Source organism: Scyliorhinus torazame, chromosome 14 (assembly GCF_047496885.1).
Source record: "Scyliorhinus torazame isolate Kashiwa2021f chromosome 14, sScyTor2.1, whole genome shotgun sequence".
Taxonomy (NCBI): Eukaryota; Metazoa; Chordata; class Chondrichthyes; order Carcharhiniformes; family Scyliorhinidae; genus Scyliorhinus; species Scyliorhinus torazame.
The window spans coordinates 188,896,740-188,916,805 of NC_092720.1; the positions used below are offsets into that span (position 1 = coordinate 188,896,740).

Below are 20,066 nucleotides of genomic sequence, written 5' to 3' on the forward strand. Positions count from 1 at the left end.
AGTGACAGAATGTAGACCATAATATACTGTGAGTGAGTGAGAGTAACTCGGTGATAGAGAATATAGACCACAATATACAGTGAGTGAGAATAACTCTGATAGAGAATATAGACCATTATATACAGTGAGTGTGTGAGAATAACTCAGTGATAGAGAATATAGACCATTATATACAGTGAGTGAGAATAACTCAGTGATAGAGAATATAGATCATTATATACAGTGAGTGAGTGAGAATAACTCCGTGCTAGAGAATATAGACTATTAGATACAGTGAGTGAGTGAGAATAACTCAGTGATAGAGAATATAGACCATTATATACAGTGAGTGAGTGAGAATAACTCAGTGATAGAGAATATAGATCATTATATACAGTGAGTGAGTGAGAATAACTCAGTGCTAGAGAATATAGACTATTAGATACGGTGAGTGAGTGAGAATAACTCAGTGACAGAATGTAGACCATAATATACTGTGAGTGAGTGAGAGTAACTCGGTGATAGAGAATATAGACCACAATATACAGTGAGTGAGAATAACTCTGATAGAGAATATAGACCATTATATACAGTGAGTGTGTGAGAATAACTCAGTGATAGAGAATATAGACCATAATATACAGTGAGTGAGAATAACCTGGTGACAGAGAATATAGATCATTAGATACAGTGAGTGAGAATAACTCAGTGATAGAGAATATAGACCATTAGATACAGTGAGGTGAGTGAGAATAACTCAGTGATAGAGAATATAGACTATTAGATACAGTGAGTGAGAATAACTCTGATAGAGAATATAGACCATTATATACAGTGAGTGAGAATAACTCAGTGATAGAGAATATAGACCGTTAGATACAGTGAGTGAGTGAGAATAACTCAGTGACAGAATGTAGACCATAATATACAGTGAGTGAGTGAGAATAACAGGGTGATAGAGAATATAGACCATAATATACAGTGAGTGAAAATAACTCGGTGATAGAGAATATAGACCATTATATACTGAGTGAGAATAACTCATTGATAGAGAATAAAGACCATTAGATACAGTGAGTGAGTGAGAATAACTCAGTGATAGAGAATATAGACTATTAGATACAATGAGTGAGTGAGAACAACTCAGTGATAGAGAATATAGACCATTATATACAGTGAGTGAGTGAGAATAACTCAGTGATAGAGAATATAGACTATTAGATACAGTGAGTGAGAATAACTCAGTAATAGAGAATATAGACCATAATATACAGTGAGTGAGAATAACCTGGTGACAGAGAATATAGATCATTAGATACAGTGAGTGAGAATAACTCAGTGACAGAATGTAGACCATAATATACAATGAGTGAGAATAACTCAGTGATAGAGAATATAGACCATAATATACAGTGAGTGAGAATAACTCGGTGATAGACCTTTAGATACAGTGAGTGAGAATAACTCAGTGATAGAGAATATAGACCATTATGTACAGTGAGTGAGTAAGAATAACTCAGTGATAGAGAATATAGACCATAATATACAGTGTGTGAGTGAGAATAACTCAGTGATAGAGAATATAGACCATAATATACAGTGAGTGAGAATAACCTGGTGACAGAATGTAGACCATAATATACAGTGAATGAGAATAACTCAGTGACAGAATGTAGACCATAATATACAGTGAGTGAGTGAGAATAACTCAGTGATAGAGAATATAGACCATAATATACAGTGAGTGAGAATAACCTGGTGACAGAGAATATAGATCATTAGATCCAGTGATGAGAATAACTCAGTGACAGAATGTAGACCATAATATACAGTGAGTGAGAATAACTCGGTGATAGACCATTAGATACAGTGAGTGAGAATAACACAGTGATAGAGAATATAGACCATTAGATACAGTGAGTGAGTGAGAATAACTCCGTGATAGAGAATATAGACCATTATATACAGTGAGTGAGAATAACTCAGTGATAGAGAATATAGACCATTAGATACAGTGAGTGAGTGAGAATAACTCAGTGATAGAGAATATAGACCATTAGATACAGTGAATGAGTGAGAATAACTCAGTGATAGAGAATATAGACTATTAGATACAGTGAGTGAGAATAACTCTGATAGAGAATATAGACCATTATATACAGTGAGTGAGAATAACTCAGTGCTAGAGAATATAGACCATTAGATACAGTGAGTGAGTGAGAATAACTCAGTGACAGAATGTAGACCATAATATATAGTGAGTGAGTGAGAATAACTCAGTGATAGAGAATATAGACCATTAGATACAGTGAGTGAGAATAACCCAGTGATAGTGAATATAGATTATTATATACAGTGAGTGAGAATAACCCAGTGATAGAGAATATAGACTATTATATACAGGGCGAGTGAGAATAACCGAGTGAAAGAGAATGTAGATCATAATATACATGGTCATTGAGTGTGAGAATAACCCAATCATAAAGAGTATAGACCAGAATACAGAGTGAGTGAGAATATCCCAGTGATCGGAAATGGACCATAATGTAAAGGGTGAGTGATGAGAATAACCCAGTGGTAAAGAATATAGACCATTAGATACGCTGAGTGAGAATAACCCACCGTGTACTGCCAAAATTCCACCAGCACATCTCCTGTCCCACCAGGGGTGACAACACTCTTGACCACTGCTACTCACAAATCAAGAGCGCCTACCGTTCCATCGCCCGACCGCACTTTGGCAAATCAGACCAAAAGACGGTGCTCCTTCTCTCGGCATACAAGCAGAAACTCAAGCGGGAGAATCCAGCTAAGAAGGTCGTGCGGTGCTGGTCTGAGGAAACTGAAGAGCTCTTACGTGATTGCGTAGAGACAGTGGACTGGTCCATATTTAAGAACTCAGCGACCAACTTAAATGAGTATGCCACCACCGTCACAGACTTCATCAGCAAATGTGTGGGCGACTGCGTGTCAAAGAAAGCAGTACGCACGTTCCCCAACCGGAAACCATGGCTCAATCACGAGATTGACTCCTTACTGAAGGACAGATCTGAGGCGTTCAAGTTAGACGACCCTGACCTGTACAAGAAATCCAGGTACGACCTCCGCAAAGCCATCCGAGATGCCAAGAGACAATATCAAACCAAGCTAGAGTCACAGATAGACTCTCGGCGATTGTGGCAAGGACTAAACATTAACGGGCTACAAAGTGAAGCCGAGCAGCATCTCCGGCAGCAGCGCACCCCTCCCCGATGAACTCAATGCATTCTATGCTCAGTTCGAGCAGGTAACCAAAAATCCGCTGTCAAGTGCCCCAGCAGCCCAGAACTCACCCATACTCATCATCACAGCTTCCAAAGTCAGATCGGCCTTCCTGAAAGTGAACCCTCGGAAGGCGCTGGGCCCGGACGGGATCCTGGTCGTGCGCTCAGAGCCTGTGCGGGCCAGCTGGCAGAGGTATTCGCGGACATCTTTAACCAGTCCCTACTCCACTCCGAAGTCCCATCTGCTTCAAGAAGACCACCATCATACCGGTGCCAAAGAAGAACCAGGCAACATGCCTCAATGACTACCGACCAGTGGCCCTGACTTCAGTCGTAATGAAGTGCTTTGAGAGTTTGACCATGAAGCGCAACACCTCCATACTCCCAGAACACCTTGATCCACTGCAATTCGCATGCCGTCGCCGCCGGTCCACAGCAGACGCCATTTCCCTGACTGCTGCCTCACCTGAACCTTCCCCACCCAACCCAACAGAAATTCCTATTGTTTTTCTGAGTGACATTCAATAGATGATGTGTAGGGCAGATGCATGTAACCATATGTAGCTCTCTTCTGCTTCATTGTGCTCTACCAATGTCCAGGAAGGTTGGAGGGGTGGGGGCAGGCAATGTTAATTTGGAGAACATTAGTGTTGGGAGGGAGCAGAATTCTGTCGGCCGCTCTCAGAAGATGTAGAGGAACAAAATTGCGAGGAAACTCGAATGGTGCGAGAAGTTTAATTACCCGACTGTAGATTGGGATGGTAATAGCGCCAAGGGGAAAAACGTTTGTAGGGCATGTCCTGGGAAGGTTGTTTCTTCAGTATTTTTCCAGAGGGAAGGAGGCAATGCTGGATCTCGATTTGTGGAATGAGAAGGATCTAGTGTCCGTCTGGGAACATTTAGGGGACGGTGGTCATAGTATTCTCAGACTTTGGGTAGCTATGGGAAAAGGATAAGGATGAATCCGAATGAGAATAATTAACTGGGGAATGTCAATCCGTAATCTGGCCCAAATAAAGCGGAATCATCGATTGGCAGGCAAAACTTTAACGGAATTGCTTTGAAAGGGGAGATGGTTTGAGTACAGTTGAGGTACATTCTCACTAGGGGGAAGTGGAGGGCAAACAAGTGCAGAGCTTTCTGGAAGAGTACAACAAAGCAGAAAAAGATGGATGTCAGGTGGGTAATATAGTTGCCAACCAGGTTGAATGTAGAAGGTTCAGAAGGGAAGTCAAAAACAGATAAGAGAAGAACGAGAGTGAGAGTGTTGAAGCATAAGTCTCCTCTAGTTTTATAAGTGTTAAAAGGGGGTGAGAGGCGATCAGGGAACGGCATAGAGGAAGGTGGCATGGCTGAGGTTCTATATCTTATAAATTTAAAGTACGCAATTCATTTTTTTTCCCAATTAAGGGGCAATTTAGCATGGCCAATCAATCCACCTACCCTGCACATCTTTGGGTTGTGGGGGTGAGACCCACGCAGACACGGGAAGAATGTGCAAACTCCGCACGGACAGTGACTCGGCGTCAGAATCAAACCCAGGTCCTCAGCGCCTTGAGGCAGCAGTACTAACCACTGTGCTGCCCATGCCGGAGGCTCTTAATGAGTACTCTGCATCTGCCTTTACCAAGGAAGAGAATGCTGCCTGTGACATAATGGAGGAAGTGGTTGATACACTGGGTTGAAGCGGATGTATTGAATGGAATGGCTGATCCAAACAAAAAAGTTGATAAGTCACCAGAGCCAGATGAGATGTAGCCATGGATATGGAGGAAAGTTGAGGGTTAAAATTGCAGAGGCGCTGGGCTTAATCTTTCAATCCTCTGATGCAGAAAATATAAAGAATTGCATATATTCGAGCCTTGTTCAAAAACGGGTGTAAGGATAAGGCCAGTAACAGTACAGGCTAATCAATCTAACCTCAGTGGTGGGGTGCTTTTCGGATAATTCCGGATAAGGACAAAATGTGCGATCATTTGGATTAATTAAGAAAAGCAGTCATGGAGTTTTTTTAAAAAAAAGGGAAAATTGTGTTCAACTAACTTGCTTGAGGTTTGTTTGGAAAGTGCAGGTTGATGAGGTTAGTGCTGTGTCTATGTGGCTTACATGAGGCTTCCAAAAGGCCATGTGAGGTGCCCCATAACAGACTTATGGACAAAGTAAAAAGGGCCAGTAGCAGCATGGACATAAAGCTGGCTGAGTGACAGGAAACAGAATAATGGTGAATGTGTTTTTCTCGGGCTGGAGGCTGTAAATCCGTTGCGGATCAGGGCTTGCGCTAAATCAAATTATTCCTGCTTGCTTATTTTGAAGTATTTAAGATGTTTTTTTTTCCTTTTCCTTTTAAAATTTAGAGTACCCAATTCTTTTTCCAATTAAGGGGCAATTTTAGCGTGGCCAATCCACCTAGCCTACATATCTTTGGGCTGTGGGGGCGAAACTCGCGCAAGCACAGGGAGAATGTGCAAACTTTGACCCAGAGCCGGGATCGAACCTGGGACCTGGGCGCCCTGAGGCTGCAATGCTAACCACTGCGCCACCATGCTGCCCATTTAAGATGTTTTAATGGATTTGAGAGAAGCTATTTTGTCTGGTGGGCTAATTCTAGAGCAAGGCGTGACCAGAAAATTGGAGCTAGGCCATTCCGATATCAGGGGGCGCCTCTTCATAGCAGAAATCTGGAATCTTTCCTTTTTAAAAAGCTGTTGGAACTTGGGCATCAATTGAAAGTTTAAAAAGTGAGATTGGCAGGTGTTTTTATTTTTGTTGGGGAAGGGGATTAAGGGGAACTGAAGCAAAGCAGGTAAATGGAGTAAAAGGCCAGGTCATGATGTAGCAGAATGGCAGAGTAAACTCGAGGAGCTGAATTGACTGCTCCTGTCTCTGTTCACACCGCCTGAACGAGGCAGAGGAAGAAGCGTGTTTCATTCTAAACATTGCGTGACGTCACTGTTCTCGTACCTGTAATTAAGGATATAAGTGCGTTTCTAACTGTCGAGAAGGGGCTTGCTCAATTTATGCCTCCAGGAGGGGTTTAATCTTGCGAGGAGAAGTTGGACGGGCTGGGCCCACATCCATTGGGGTTTAGCAGAATGAGAGGTGATCTTGCTGAATCATCAGATGCTTGATGGGGTGGATGCTGAGAGGATGTTGTCACTTGCAGGAGAGACTTGAATGCGGGGGGCTAGGGGTTTGCAGTTTAGAAAGGAAGGGTCTCCCATTTAAGATGGAGAGGAGAAGTATTATTTTCTCAGAGGGTCGTGAGCCTTTGGAACACCTCCCCAGAGAGGGGTGGAAGCAGTGTCAATAAATATTTTCAAGGCAGTGGTAGATAGATTCGGTTATCGAGTGTAGGCAGGACTTTGGAGTTGAGAGACCGCAATCAGATCAACTACAATCTTGCTCAATTTTTAGTCCAGGCTCGATGGTTGTAATTTGAGCATTCATACGTAATCAAATTCTGACCTCTTGCCCATCCTTGATTTTCATATCTCTCCCTCTCTTTCTCTCTCGCTCCCTTCTCCTTTACGATCCTCCTTGAAAACTATCCCTTTGACCAAGCTTTTCGTCCCGTGTCTCCTTCCTGCCTGATGGCGTTCCTGTGAAGTGACTTTTAATCTCAGAATTGCCATTCGGCCTGTTGAGTCTGGCCCGGATCTCCAAATGAGCAACATGGCTTAGTGCTCTTCGGCCTTTCCTCCCTTACCCCTGCACACTGTTCCTATTTCAGTAATCATCTAACGCCCTCTTAAATACCTGGATTGAACCTGCTTGCAACACACTTTCAGGCAGTGTTCCAGATTCCAATCACTCGCTGTGTGGAAAGGTTTCATTTTATCTCATTGCATTTGCTTCTTTTGCAAATCAATTGAAATCTGTGCCCTCTCATTCACAATCATTTTACTCTTTTGTTTTTCCCTTAAATTTTCCAATTAAGGGGCAATTTAGCGTGGCTAATCCACCTACCCTGCACATCTTTGGGTTGTGGGGGAAGGGTGATTCCCACGCAGACAAGGGAGAATGTGCACATTCCACATGGGCAGTGACTGGGCCGGGACCGAACCCAGGTCCTCGGCACCGTGAAGCAGCAGTGCTAACCACTGCGCCACATTCACTTTACAAGTGGGAACAATTTCTCCATATCTACTCTGTCCAGCCCCCTCCTAATTTTGGAAACCTCCATCAAATCCCCTCTTGGCCTTCGGGATGTTTTATTCTGTTAGGGTTTTCAACAACGATGGTCAGCACAAAATCTCTGAGCTTTTACTGCCTTGTTTGCTGCAGCCTTCTAGCATTCCTCTGGGATCTGTTTCAGGTTTACCCGACGGTGTGAGGTCGAGCTCCCATAGCCGGAGCGGGAGCCATGATCGTTATGAGGAGCAGACGGACACGTCGGACAGCGAATCCTTCACCTTGCAGGTGCGGAAAATCAATCAGCAGCCGGCGCTGTGGAAAGCGGGAGAGCCGGGATACAATCCGAACAGGTGAGGGAAACTGGAGGGCACTGATGCCCCTGGAAACACGCCAGCACACTCGGGGGGTGGGAGGAGGGGGTGATCGGATCCTGGCAGCTATTAGGATTTCAGTGACGTCTTTACCAGAAACTTTTAATACAATGTTTGCCAGAACTACGGAGAAAGCACTCAGGAAGTACCGCACCTTCCTAATGTCCGTTGAGCTTGGAAGCGCCATTAATGTAAATTTGACAGGGCGGCACAGTGGTTAGCACTGCTGCATCATGGTGCTCAGGTCCCAGGTTCGATCCTGGCTCTGAGTCACTGTCCGTGTGGAGTTTGCACATTCTCCCCGTGTTTGCGTGGGTTTCGCCCCCAACAACTCAAAGATGTGCAGGGGTTGATAGTAACCACTCCCTTCTGGAGAGTGACTCCATGCGAAGGGGGAGCACACGTAAACACAACTGCAGTTGGGGACCTGGGCGCCGCTGACTAGGTCAGCATTTTTATTGCCCATTTAATTGCCCTCAAGAATGTGAGCAATAACCCACCTTATTGAACTGCTGCCGACGGGGGTGAGAAGAGAAGAGGAATTTAGAGTAGCCAATTATTTTTCTTTTCCAATTAAGGGGCAATTTAGTATGGCCAGTCAACCTATTCAGCACATCTTTGGGGTGCGTGGGAGGAACCCACGCATACGTGAGGAGAATGTGCAAACTCCACACGGCACTGACTCAGGGCCGGGATTTGAACCCGTGTCCTCTGCGCCGCAGTTCCAGTGCTAACCACTGCACCACATGGCGCCCTGATTTGAAAAAAGAATGAATGTAAATTTGACGATCACTGACCGCCCGTTTGACCTGTGCTGAGATTTAGACCCCGTGTCAGCCGTTCAACATATCCTTCCATGACTAAAATACAATGTGAGGGGGATAAACACTCCAGGTTAGGCAGCATCCATGGAGCGAGAGAGAGAAAGAGTTAACTTTTCAGATTCAGATAGTTTGAATGAATTGCCCTTGGCCGGAAGCGTTGACTCTGTTTCTTTCTTTGCAGATGCTAACAGATTTTCTGAGTGTTTCCAGTGTTTGAAGATGTGATTCAATGCTGTGTGGGTCCTGTGGCACACTTGAGTGGTGTTCCCTACCTTTGGGCCAGAAGCTCCGGTTTCCAAGTCCAGATGCTGCCAGACCTGCAGAGATTTTTTTTCAGCATTTTCAGTTTTGGTTTCCGATTCCAGCCTATTGTATTCGGCCAGTTATCAGCCTGTAAATCCTTCCAGTGAGCCTGATGGCAGGTGGTAATGAGTGTGGGAGGGTTTGTGGGTCAGCTGTAGTGTAGAAGGCATTGACAAAGCACTGCAATACCTTGCCAGTTCACAACCATATCCAATCCAAAGGAAGTCCATAGTTGCCTTCCTAGGACATGGAGGAGGAGGATTTAATGCTGAATGTATCTCTATTCGTAAGGGCAGAACAGGATTAAATTTTATTATCACCATTATTAGCATAATATAATGGCTGCATTTGAGGGTTTAAAAGATGTGAAGGGCTGTTGGGAAAGAGCTAGCACAGGACAGGCATGATGGGCCGCATGGCCTCCATCTATGTTTTATGCGGACTGTTGTGTTGGCAGATAGATTGTGCTCATCCTCTCGTGACCTGGACCCAAGGTAGTGCAAGAGTTAGCTGTTGGGGGGGGGGGGGGGGGGGGTGCGGAAGGAACAATGTCTGTTTCTGTTCCTCTATCATGTCCCTGACTCTGTCCCCTTGGGGGAAATTGGGAGCTTGCTTGAGGTCTCTTGCTTACGTGGACCGGCCAACCAGTTCATCTCTCAGTGGCCAGTAAAATATGAAACCACACACATCCTTAGCTTGGTAGTAGGTTTATTCACTGAATGCAGCATTCTTCCTCCTTCCTACGCATTCCTCTTCTCCTCTCACCCCTGCCGGCAGCAGTTCGAGAAGGTGGGTCATTACCTCCTTGAGGGCAATTAGAGATGGGCAATAAAAATGCTGACCTAGCCAGCTGCACCCAGGTCCCCTGCTGCAGATGTGTTTACGTGTGCTCCCCCTTCGCATGGAGTCACTGTCCAGAGGGGAGTGGTCACTATCAACACCATTACCTTTCATTCAAGGCCCACAAACTTATTTTTAAGATGTACTGAACTGGAAGGCTGCAAGGTTATGTGCTCAAAGGCAATAAATCGATCAATATCTTTCCCCCCCTTAACCTGTAATGTGTTGACATAAAGTTGACAGCAACAATCATTTTTCCTACTGCATCCTCTGTCCCAGTGCATTCCACATGGCAACCAATCTTTTTGAAAAAAAGGATTTCCTCATTACTTGGATCAAGTAACCGGCAGCAGACACCGGAGGGTGGACCATGCAGTGAATCGGAAAGGGTGGCCTCCTGATTACCCATTACCTTGACCACGTGCGGTCTGCCTGCTGCATGTTTCCGAGCATTTCAGGTCTTTTTTCAGCCAAATTATGTTTCCTCTCTCTCTGTCTCATTTTCCTGTGTCGCTCAGATTCCGGCTGCATTTAGAGAAAGAGAGCCGGGAGGAGATCGAGCGAAGGAAGAAGGTCATGCAAGAGAAAATCGTGGAGCTTACCCCAGAAGCTGAGCTGGAAGTAGACATTGTTGACATTTACAAGCCCGGGTCCGGTGAGTGACAGCTGTGCTGGGTATGTTTTGTTTAAAGGTCAGCACTTACTGCCTAAGGAATGAGCAAAATAGTTTCGAAAGGTCAAATTGATTATTAAAAAAAAAACATACTTCTGTGAGTTCACTTCCTACAGAGCATTGGCTGCTGGATTCCATTTAACAGCTTTGGGGTTGAAGGAAGGAGAACTCTTATTTACATAGCGCCTTCAACCATCCCAGTATTTTCCAAAGCACCTGATGGCCAATGAAAGGCAACCGTCGATTCGCATACAGCAAACCCAACAATGGTGCTATGATAATCGCTAGGAAATCAGCGGGACAAATATTGGAAGGGACCATTTGGGTGAACTGGCCTGCTCTTCACCATAAGATCAGAAGTAGGCCGTTCGGCCCATCGTGTCTGCTCCGCCATTCAGTAAGGTCATGACTGATCTGAAATGATGATCTTCACCTCCACTTTCCCGCCTATCCCCATAACCCTCGATTCCCTTGTTGATTAAAAATCTGCCTATCTCAGTCTTCAACATACTTACAACCCAGCCTCTACAGTCCCTCGCAGTAAAGAATTGGACAGCACGGTAGCATTGTGCATAGCACAATTGCTTCACAGCTCCAGGGTCCCAGGGTCGATTCCGGCTTGGGTCACTGTCTGTGCGGAGTCTGCACATCCTCCCCGTGTGTGCGTGGGTTTCCTCCGGGTGCTCCGGTTTCCTCCCACAGTCCAAAGATGTGCAGGTTAGATGGATTGGCCATGATAAATTGCCCTTAGTGTGCAAAATTGCCCTTGGTGTTGGGTGGGGTTACTGGGTTATGGGGATAGGGTGGAGGTGTTGACCTTGGGTAGGGTGCTCTTTCCAAGAGCCTGTGCAGACTCGATGGGCCGAATGGCCTCCTTCTGCACTGTAAATTCTAAGATTCTATGGATTCCACAGATTCACTACCCTTTTGAGAGAAGAAATTCCTCCTCATCTCTATCATAAATGAGCGACCCCTTACTCAGATCATAAGAACATAAGAACTAGGAGCAGGAGTAGGCCATCTGGCCCCTCGAGCCTGCTCCTCCATTCAATGAGATCATGGCTGATCTTTTATGGACTCAGCTCCACTTTCTGGCCCGAACACCATAACTCTTAAATCCCTTTATTCTTCAAAAAACTATCTATCTTTATCTTAAAAACATTTAATGATGGAGCCTCTTCTGCTTCACTGGGCAAGGAATTCCATAGATTCACAACCCTTTGGGTGAAGAAGTTCCTCCTAAACTCAGGCCTAAATCTACTTCCCCTTATTTTGAGGCTATACCCCCTAGTAATGGGGGTGCAGGCTCCACGGTTTGACGTCTCATGGGAAAGCTGACATCTCTGGCAGTGCAGCCTCTCCCTCAGTACTGCATTGGAGTGTGGGCCTAGATTTTGTGCTCTCTGGATTGGCAATAGAGCCCAGAACTGTCTAACCCGAATGCGAGAGTGCTGCCAGCTGAGCCAGGGCTGACATCTAAATCTAGGCACTAAGCTCTGCAGTTTGCTCCCTGGATCTTCCCACCGTTTGTCAATGTTTTCTCATTCCATTCCAGTGAAGCACCTCTGCATGTTTTGTTGCATTAAAGGTGCCACATAAATCCAAATTGTTTCTGGATTGTCAGCCCTTAACGGCCCGGCAAACCTGTGCTTGCTCACTGACACTGGCTTCTGGCTAAGCCAAAGAATGAATTTTTAAAATTCTCTTCCTGGTTCTCAAAATCCTTTAAGAAGTCTTACAACACCATGTTAAAGTCCAACAAGTTTGTTTGGAATCACTAGCTTTCGAAGCAATGCTCCTTCATCAGATGAGCATCTCCGCATCATTTAGGGCAGCACGGTAGCATTGTGGATAGCACAATTGCTTCACAGCTCCAGGGTCCCTGGTTCGATTACTGGCTGGGTCACTGTCTGTGCGGAGTCTGCACGTTCTCCCCGTGTCTGCGTGGGTTTCCTCCGGGTGCTCCAGTTTCCTCCCACAGTCCAAAGATGTGCGGTTTAGGTGGGTTGGCCATGCTAAATTGCCCTTAATGTCCTAAAAGGTTAAGTGGGGGTTGTTGGGTTACAGGGATCGGGTAGATACATGAGTTGAGTAGGGTGATCTTTGCAAGGGTCGGTGCAGACTCGATGGACTGAATGGCTTCCTTCTGCAATGTAAATTCTATGATTCTAAAACCGTTTATCCTCTCCCTGCCTTATCTCCTCCAGCCCCAGGAAAATGAACCGTTTTTTGTCTTTTATTTTTCTTTCAAGCAGCGGCACACTTCATGTTTATGTTCTTTCAACATAAAAAAAAAAATGTGCCCAATTCGTTTTTTCCACTTAAGGGGCAATTTTAGTGCGGCCAATCCACCTAGCCTGCACATCTTTGGTTGTGGGAGCGAAACCCACACAAACACGGGGAGAATGTGCAAACGCCACACGGACAGTGACCCAGAGCCGGGACCTTGACGCCGTGAGGCAGCAGTGCTAACCACTGCGCCACAGTATTGCCCTATGTCGATGTTCTTGCCACATCACCATTCTCTTTGGCTCTGGAAGACTGACTCTTCTACCGCTCAGACTCTTCTGTCTTCCTCCTTGTCACAGACCTTCCCTTTTGTCCTTGTTCCAACCTCCCCTGGCTCGAAGCCTATTATATTTCTAGCGTTTCTCAGTTTCCGATGGAAGGTCACAGGCATATTATCTCTGTGAGTGTTTCCCTCCTCTCAGATGCTGCCTGACCAGCTGAGCATTTGCAGCAATGTGTGAAAGCACTGGGATGGGGGAGGAAACAAGGTAGTTGGTCACGGTAAAGTTTTCAAAAAGACATAGCTATAACATCTGAGAATGTGAGGCTCCCCTGCTGGGTCAGAGGTTTGGAGCAGAGCGAGACAGACCAGGAAGGTCCTCAGCACCAGTTGAAACATGGACTGAGTTAGTTCATCCCTGTTGATGTATGTTTTTTTTAATGATTTATTATTTTATGGGAAGTGAGTGTCGCTGGCTGGACCAACGTTTATTGCCCATCCCTAGTTGCCCTTGAGAAGGTGGCGGTGAGCTGCCTTCTTGAACTGCTGCAGTCCCTGTGGTGTAGGGAGGGAGTTCCAGGAGTTTGACCCAGCCACAGTGAAGGGAAAGCTGGTTTATTTCCAAGTCAGGGTGGTGTGGGAGCTTGGAGGGAAACTCACCGGTCTGGTGGGGTTCCAATGCATCTGCTGCCCTTGTCCTTCCAGATGGTATTGGTCAGGAGTTTATAAGGTGCTGTCAATGGAGCTTTGGCGAGTTGTTGCAGAGCAATTTGTATATAGAACATTACAGCGCAGTACAGGCCCTTAGGCCCTCGATGTTGCGCCGACCTGTGAAACCACTCTAAAGCCCATCTACATTATTCCCTTATCGTCCATATGTCTATCCAATGACCATTTGAATGCCCTTAGTATTGGCGAGTCCACTACTGTTGCAGGCAGGGCATTCCACGCCCTTACTACTCTCTGAGTAAAGAACCTACCTCTAACATCTGTCTTATATCTCTCTCCCCTCAATTTAAAGCTATGTCCCCTCGTGCTAGACATCACCATCCGAGGAAGAAGGCTCTCACTGTCCACCCTATCCAATCCTCTGATCATCTTGTATGCCTCAATTAAGTCACCTCTTAACCTTCTTCTCTCTAACAAAAACAGCCTCAAGTCCCTCAGCCTTTCCTAATAAGATCTTCCCATCATGCCAGGCAACATTCTGGTAAATCTCCTCTGCACCCTTTCCAATGCTTCCACATCCTTCCTATAATGCGGCGACCAGAATTGCACGCAATACTCCAAATGCGGCTGCACCAGAGTTTTGTACAGCTGCAACATGACCTCATGGCTCCGAAACTCGTATGGTAGACACTGTGTGTCAGTGGTGGAGGGTGTGAGCTTTGAAGGTGGTGAATGGTGCGGGGTAACCAATCAAGCGGGCTGCTTTGCCATGGGTGATGGTCAGTAATTAAATTGACCCCTGTCAACGGGAATTCTCGTCCTTTATTCTACTGGACGATAGCACGTGGACAAGGGTTGAGGGCATAAACAGCCTTGGGTGTGATGCTGTCTGCAGTCAAATACTCTGCTGGCTGGCCTCACATATTTGAGCCTGGGCAAACAACTACTGAGTTTGCAGCTGGCAGCTATGGAATTGTGTGCCCAGTACCTGTTCTGGACAGAACTGCAAGAAATACAAAAGGCTGCTGCCATAGCCAGTGTTGATCAGCAGCAGCCAGTTGAAAGGGATGTCAGCTGATGCCAGCTAGTTGGAGATAGTGCTGGGTGTTCCCTCCAGTTAGGCCTCAGGGCTGTAACTCTCTTCACACAAAACCTGGATTCTTAACGTTCCACAATGATCAGCATTTCTGTGACTGACATCGCTGACACCACACTGTGAAAACTGCCCTGTCACCATCAATAGTGAATACTGCAGGAGATTCTCCGCTTTTTGTCCCTGCTGGCAGAATGTCACTAGAATGTTTTTGGTAGCAGCGAGATTAACTTGTGCAGAAGATTTGTATAACTTTGCTGTTTAAATGCTGAAGGGCATTGGCACTGAGATAGGCAGCATTTCCTATTTGATTCACTCATCAAGCACTGCCAAAGCAGTTTGAGTAAAGCTCAATCTGCATACTCCTTATCAAACACTCCAGCGCAGAATGGCAAGGGTCAGACACGAGTGAAGCTCCCTCTGCCCCGTCTCTTATCAAACACTCCCAGGACAGGTACAGCACGGGGTTAGATACAGATGAAAGTTCCCGCTACCCTGTTCCCATTAAACATTTCCAGGATAGGGTTCGATACAATGAAACTCCTGAGTTTCAATGAGTGACAATGCAGTAAGTGAAGTCAGCTGTATCTTGTGGGTTGTGCCCTATGGAAAACTAAAGCTATTACCCTTTAATCAAAAAGACAGGAGTTTTTCACTCTTCTCATTCTGGACTGGATTTAAATCCGAGGACCAAGGGTGAAAAATCAGCATGCTACCCACTTCCAGCATGTAATATATTTCTTGGCACCCACAGCTACAAACCCCATTCTACACACCTGACACTTCCCCAGTATTGTTCCAGTTCTGATAAAAACACACTTCCATCATTGGAACTAACTGGGTATCTATCTGCCTCTCTGACAACCAGACATGATATCCCTCAGGACAGGAGGAAAGGGCAATGGGGGTCAACTTGCCAACCAGTCAACACATTCCCCTCTTTCACAACACTAGAGTTCATTCTGTATTAAAATTAGAATGTGCAAACCTTACATGGACAGTGACCAGGGGCCAGGATCAAACCCGGGTCCTTGGCGGCGTGAGGCAGCAGTGCTTATATTTTTATTACTTTTGATAGGAAGCTTGGTCGTTTTGAGCAATAAATCTGTTTCAGTATGGCGCTATTTTTGACGAGCACTCGTTCATATCATGGTCAGACTTTGGCCTAGCGTGGTCCTTTGTTTTTTTTTGTTGAAAATCCTGCCACCCCTAAAGTCGGTTGTACCAAATAGGATTTGGACCCAGGCCTCGCTGCCTTCAGTACCTTGGCTGCATAGAAACTTCTATCCCAGTGTGTTCTGATAATTCAGCCAGGGAGGGAGTATTGAGAGAGAATGGTAATAAACCAAACATCACATCATCATAAAATAACATTTATGATCAGATTCAAACGTGAAGAAGTTCCTATTGTTGGAAATCCAGTTTTAATGTTGTAAGTAATTTGCTGGCTCATGATAGTTGGGGGGGGGGGGCGGGGGGGGGGGGTCACATGAGTTGAACGGTGCTGACTCTGACTGTTGATTAGTCGGTCGTCTTTGGCGATCACTCGCTAACGAGTATGATTGTTGACCTAAGAAACTCCTGTGTTACTGGTCATGGGATCTGTGGGCCCTTATATGGCTGATGAGCCCGATCCAAGAGCTGCATCTTTTTTTAAATTAAATATTTTATTGAAAATTTTTGGTCAACCAACACAGTACATTGTGCATCCTTTACACAATATTATAACAACACAAATAACAATGACCTATTTTATAAACAAAAAAATGAATAAATAATAAATAACAAAAAATGAAAACTAGCCCTAATTGGCAACTGCCTTGTTACAAGTAACACTCTCCAAAAATATAATTTAACAGTCCAATATATAATTATCTGTAGCAACGACCTATACATACTATACAGTATATATTAACAACCCTGAGAGTCCTTCTGGTTCCTCCCCCCCCCCCCCGATCCTGGGCTGCTGCTGCTGCCTTCTTTTTCCCATTCCGTCTATCTTTCTGCGAGGTATTCGACGAACGGTTGCCACCGCCTGGTGAACCCTTGAGCCGACCCCCTTAGGACGAACTTAATCCGCTCTAGCTTTATAAACCCCGCCATGTCATTTATCCAGGTCTCCACCCCCGGGGGCTTGGCTTCTTTCCACATTAGCAATATCATGCGCCGGGCTACTAGGGACGCAAAGGCCAAAACATCGGCCTCTCTCGCCTCCTGCACTCCCGGCTCTTGTGCAACCCCAAATATAGCCAACCCCCAGCTTGGTTCGACCCGGACTCCTACTACTTTTGAAAGCACCTTTGTCACCCCCATCCAAAACCCCTGTAGTGCCGGGCATGACCAAAACATATGGGTATGATTCGCTGGGCTTCTCGAGCACCTCGCACACCTATCCTCCACCCCAAAAAATTTACTGAGCCGTGCTCCAGTCATATGTGCCCTGTGTAATACCTTAAACTGAATCAGGCTTAGCCTGGCACACGAGGACGACGAGTTTACCCTGCTTAGGGCATCTGCCCACAGCCCCTCCTCGATCTCCTCCCCCAGCTCTTCTTCCCATTTCCCTTTTAGTTACATAGAACATAGAACATAGAACAATACAGCGCAGTACAGGCCCTTCGGCCCACGATGTTGCACCGAAACAAAAGCCATCTAACCTACACTATGCCATTATCATCCATATGTTTATCCAATAAACTTTTAAATGCCCTCAATGTTGGCGAGTCCACTACTGTAGCAGGTAGGGCATTCCACGGCCTCACTACTCTTTGCGTAAAGAACCTACCTCTGACCTCTGTCCTATATCTATTACCCCTCAGTTTAAAGTTATGTCCCCTCGTGCCAGCCATATCCATCCGCGGGAGAAGGCTCTCACTGTCCACCCTATCCAACCCCCTGATCATTTTGTATGCCTCTATTAAGTCTCCTCTTAACCTTCTTCTCTCCAACGAAAACAACCTCAAGTCCGTCAGCCTTTCCTCATAAGATTTTCCCTCCATACCAGGCAACATCCTGGTAAATCTCCTCTGCACCCGCTCCAAAGCCTCCACGTCCTTCCTATAATGCGGTGACCAGAACTGTACGCAATACTCCAAATGCGGCCGGACCAGAGTTCTGTACAGCTGCAACATGACCTCCCGACTCCGGAACTCAATCCCTCTACCAATAAAGGCCAACACTCCATAGGCCTTCTTCACAACCCTATCAACCTGGGTGGCAACTTTCAGGGATCTATGTACATGGACACCTAGATCCCTCTGCTCAGCCACACTTTCAAGAACTTTACCATTAGCCAAATATTCCGCATTCCTGTTATTCCTTCCAAAGTGAATCACCTCACACTTCTCTACATTAAACTCCATTTGCCACCTCTCAGCCCAGCTCTGCAGCTTATCTATATCCCTCTGTAACCTGCTACATCCTTCCACACTATCGACAACACCACCGACTTTAGTATCGTCTGCAAATTTACTCACCCACCCTTCTGCGCCTTCCTCTAGGTCATTGATAAAAATGACAAACAGCAACGGCCCCAGAACAGATCCTTGTGGTACTCCACTTGTGACTGTACTCCATTCTGAACATTTCCCATCAACCACCACCCTCTGTCTTCTTTCAGCTAGCCAATTTCTGATCCACATCTCTAAATCACCCTCAATCCCCAGCCTCCGTATTTTTTGCAATAGCCTACCGTGGGGAACCTTATCAAACGCTTTGCTGAAATCCATATACACCACATCAACTGCTCTACCCTCTACCTGTTCAGTCACCTTCTCAAAGAACTCAATAAGGTTTGTGAGGCATGACCTACCCTTCACAAAGCCATGCTGACTATCCCTGATCATATTATTCCTATCTAGATGATTATAAATCTTGTCCCTTATAATCCCCTCCAAGACTTTACCCACTACAGACGTGAGGCTCACCGGTCTATAGTTGCCGGGGTTGTCTCTGCTCCCCTTTTTGAACAAAGGGACCACATTTGCTGTCCTCCAGTCCTCTGGCACTATTCCTGTAGCCAATGATGACATAAAAATCAAAGCCAAAGGTCCAGCAATCTCTTCCCTGGCCTCCCATAGAATCCTAGGATAAATCCCATCAGGTCCCGTGGACTTATCTATTTTCAGCCTGTCCAGAATTGCCAACACCTCTTCCCTACGTACCTCAATGCCATCTATTCTATTAGCCTGGGGCTCAGCATTCTCCTCCACAACATTATCTTTTTCCTGAGTGAATACTGACGAAAAATATTCATTTAGTATCTCGCCTATCTCTTCAGACTCCACACACAATTTCCCATCCCTGTCCTTGACTGGTCCTACTCTTTCCCTAGTCATTTGCTTATTCCTGACATACCTATAGAAAGCTTTTGGGTTTTCCTTGATCCTTCCTGCCAAATACTTCTCATGTCCCCTCCTTGCTCGTCTTAGCTCTCTCTTTAGATCCTTCCTCGCTACCTTGTAACTATCCATCGCCCCAACCGAAACTTCACACTTCATCTTCACATAGGCCTTCTTCTTCCTCTTAACAAGAGATTCCACTTCCTTGGTAAACCACGGTTCCCTCGCTCGACGCCTTCCTCCCTGTCTGACCGGTACATACTTATCAAGAACACGCAGTAGCTGATCCTTGAACAAGCCCCACTTATCCAGTGTGCCCAACACTTGCAGCCTACTTCTCCACCTTATCCCCCCCCAAGTCACGTCTAATGGCATCATAATTGCCCTTCCCCCAGCTATAACTCTTGCCCTGCGGTGTATACTTATCCCTTTCCATCATTAACGTAAACGTCACCGAATTGTGGTCACTGTCCCCAAAGTGCTCTCCTACCTCCAAATCCAACACCTGGCCTGGTTCATTACCCAAAACCAAATCCAACGTGGCCTCGCCTCTTGTTGGCCTGTCAACATATTGTTTCAGGAAACCCTCCTGCACACACTGTACAAAAAACGACCCATCTATTGTACTCGAACTATATATTTTCCAGTCAATATTTGGAAAGTTAAAGTCTCCCATAATAACTACCCTGTTACTTTCGCTCATATCCAGAATCATCTTCGCCATCCTTTCCTCTACATCCCTAGAACTATTAGGAGGCCTATAAAAAACTCCCAACAGGGTGACCTCTCCTTTCCTGTTTCTAACTTCAGCCAATACTACCTCGGAAGAAGAGTCCCCATCTAGCATCCTCTCCGCCACCGTAATACTGCTCTTGACTAGCAGCGCCACACCTCCCCCTCTTTTGCCTCCTTCTCTGAGCTTACTAAAACACCTAAACCCCGGAACCTGCAACATCCATTCCTGTCCCTGCTCTATCCATGTCTCCGAAATGGCCACAACATCGAAGTCCCAGGTACCAACCCACGCTGCCAGTTCCCCTACCTTGTTTCGTATACTCCTGGCATTGA

At 45.8% G+C, this 20,066-nt stretch overlaps 1 protein-coding gene across 2 annotated transcripts in view; it reads left to right on the forward strand.

Moving 5' to 3' along the window:
- The window catches only part of gnl1 (guanine nucleotide binding protein-like 1), an 83,603-nt gene that overhangs the window by 23,625 nt on the left and 39,912 nt on the right, over positions 1-20,066 (forward strand). For both annotated transcript variants that reach the window (XM_072475340.1, XM_072475339.1), the window contains exons 2-3: positions 7,558-7,726; positions 10,233-10,369. In XM_072475340.1, coding sequence (XP_072331441.1) covers positions 7,558-7,726; positions 10,233-10,369 — 306 coding nt within the window. The remainder of the gene's footprint in view (positions 1-7,557; positions 7,727-10,232; positions 10,370-20,066) is intronic.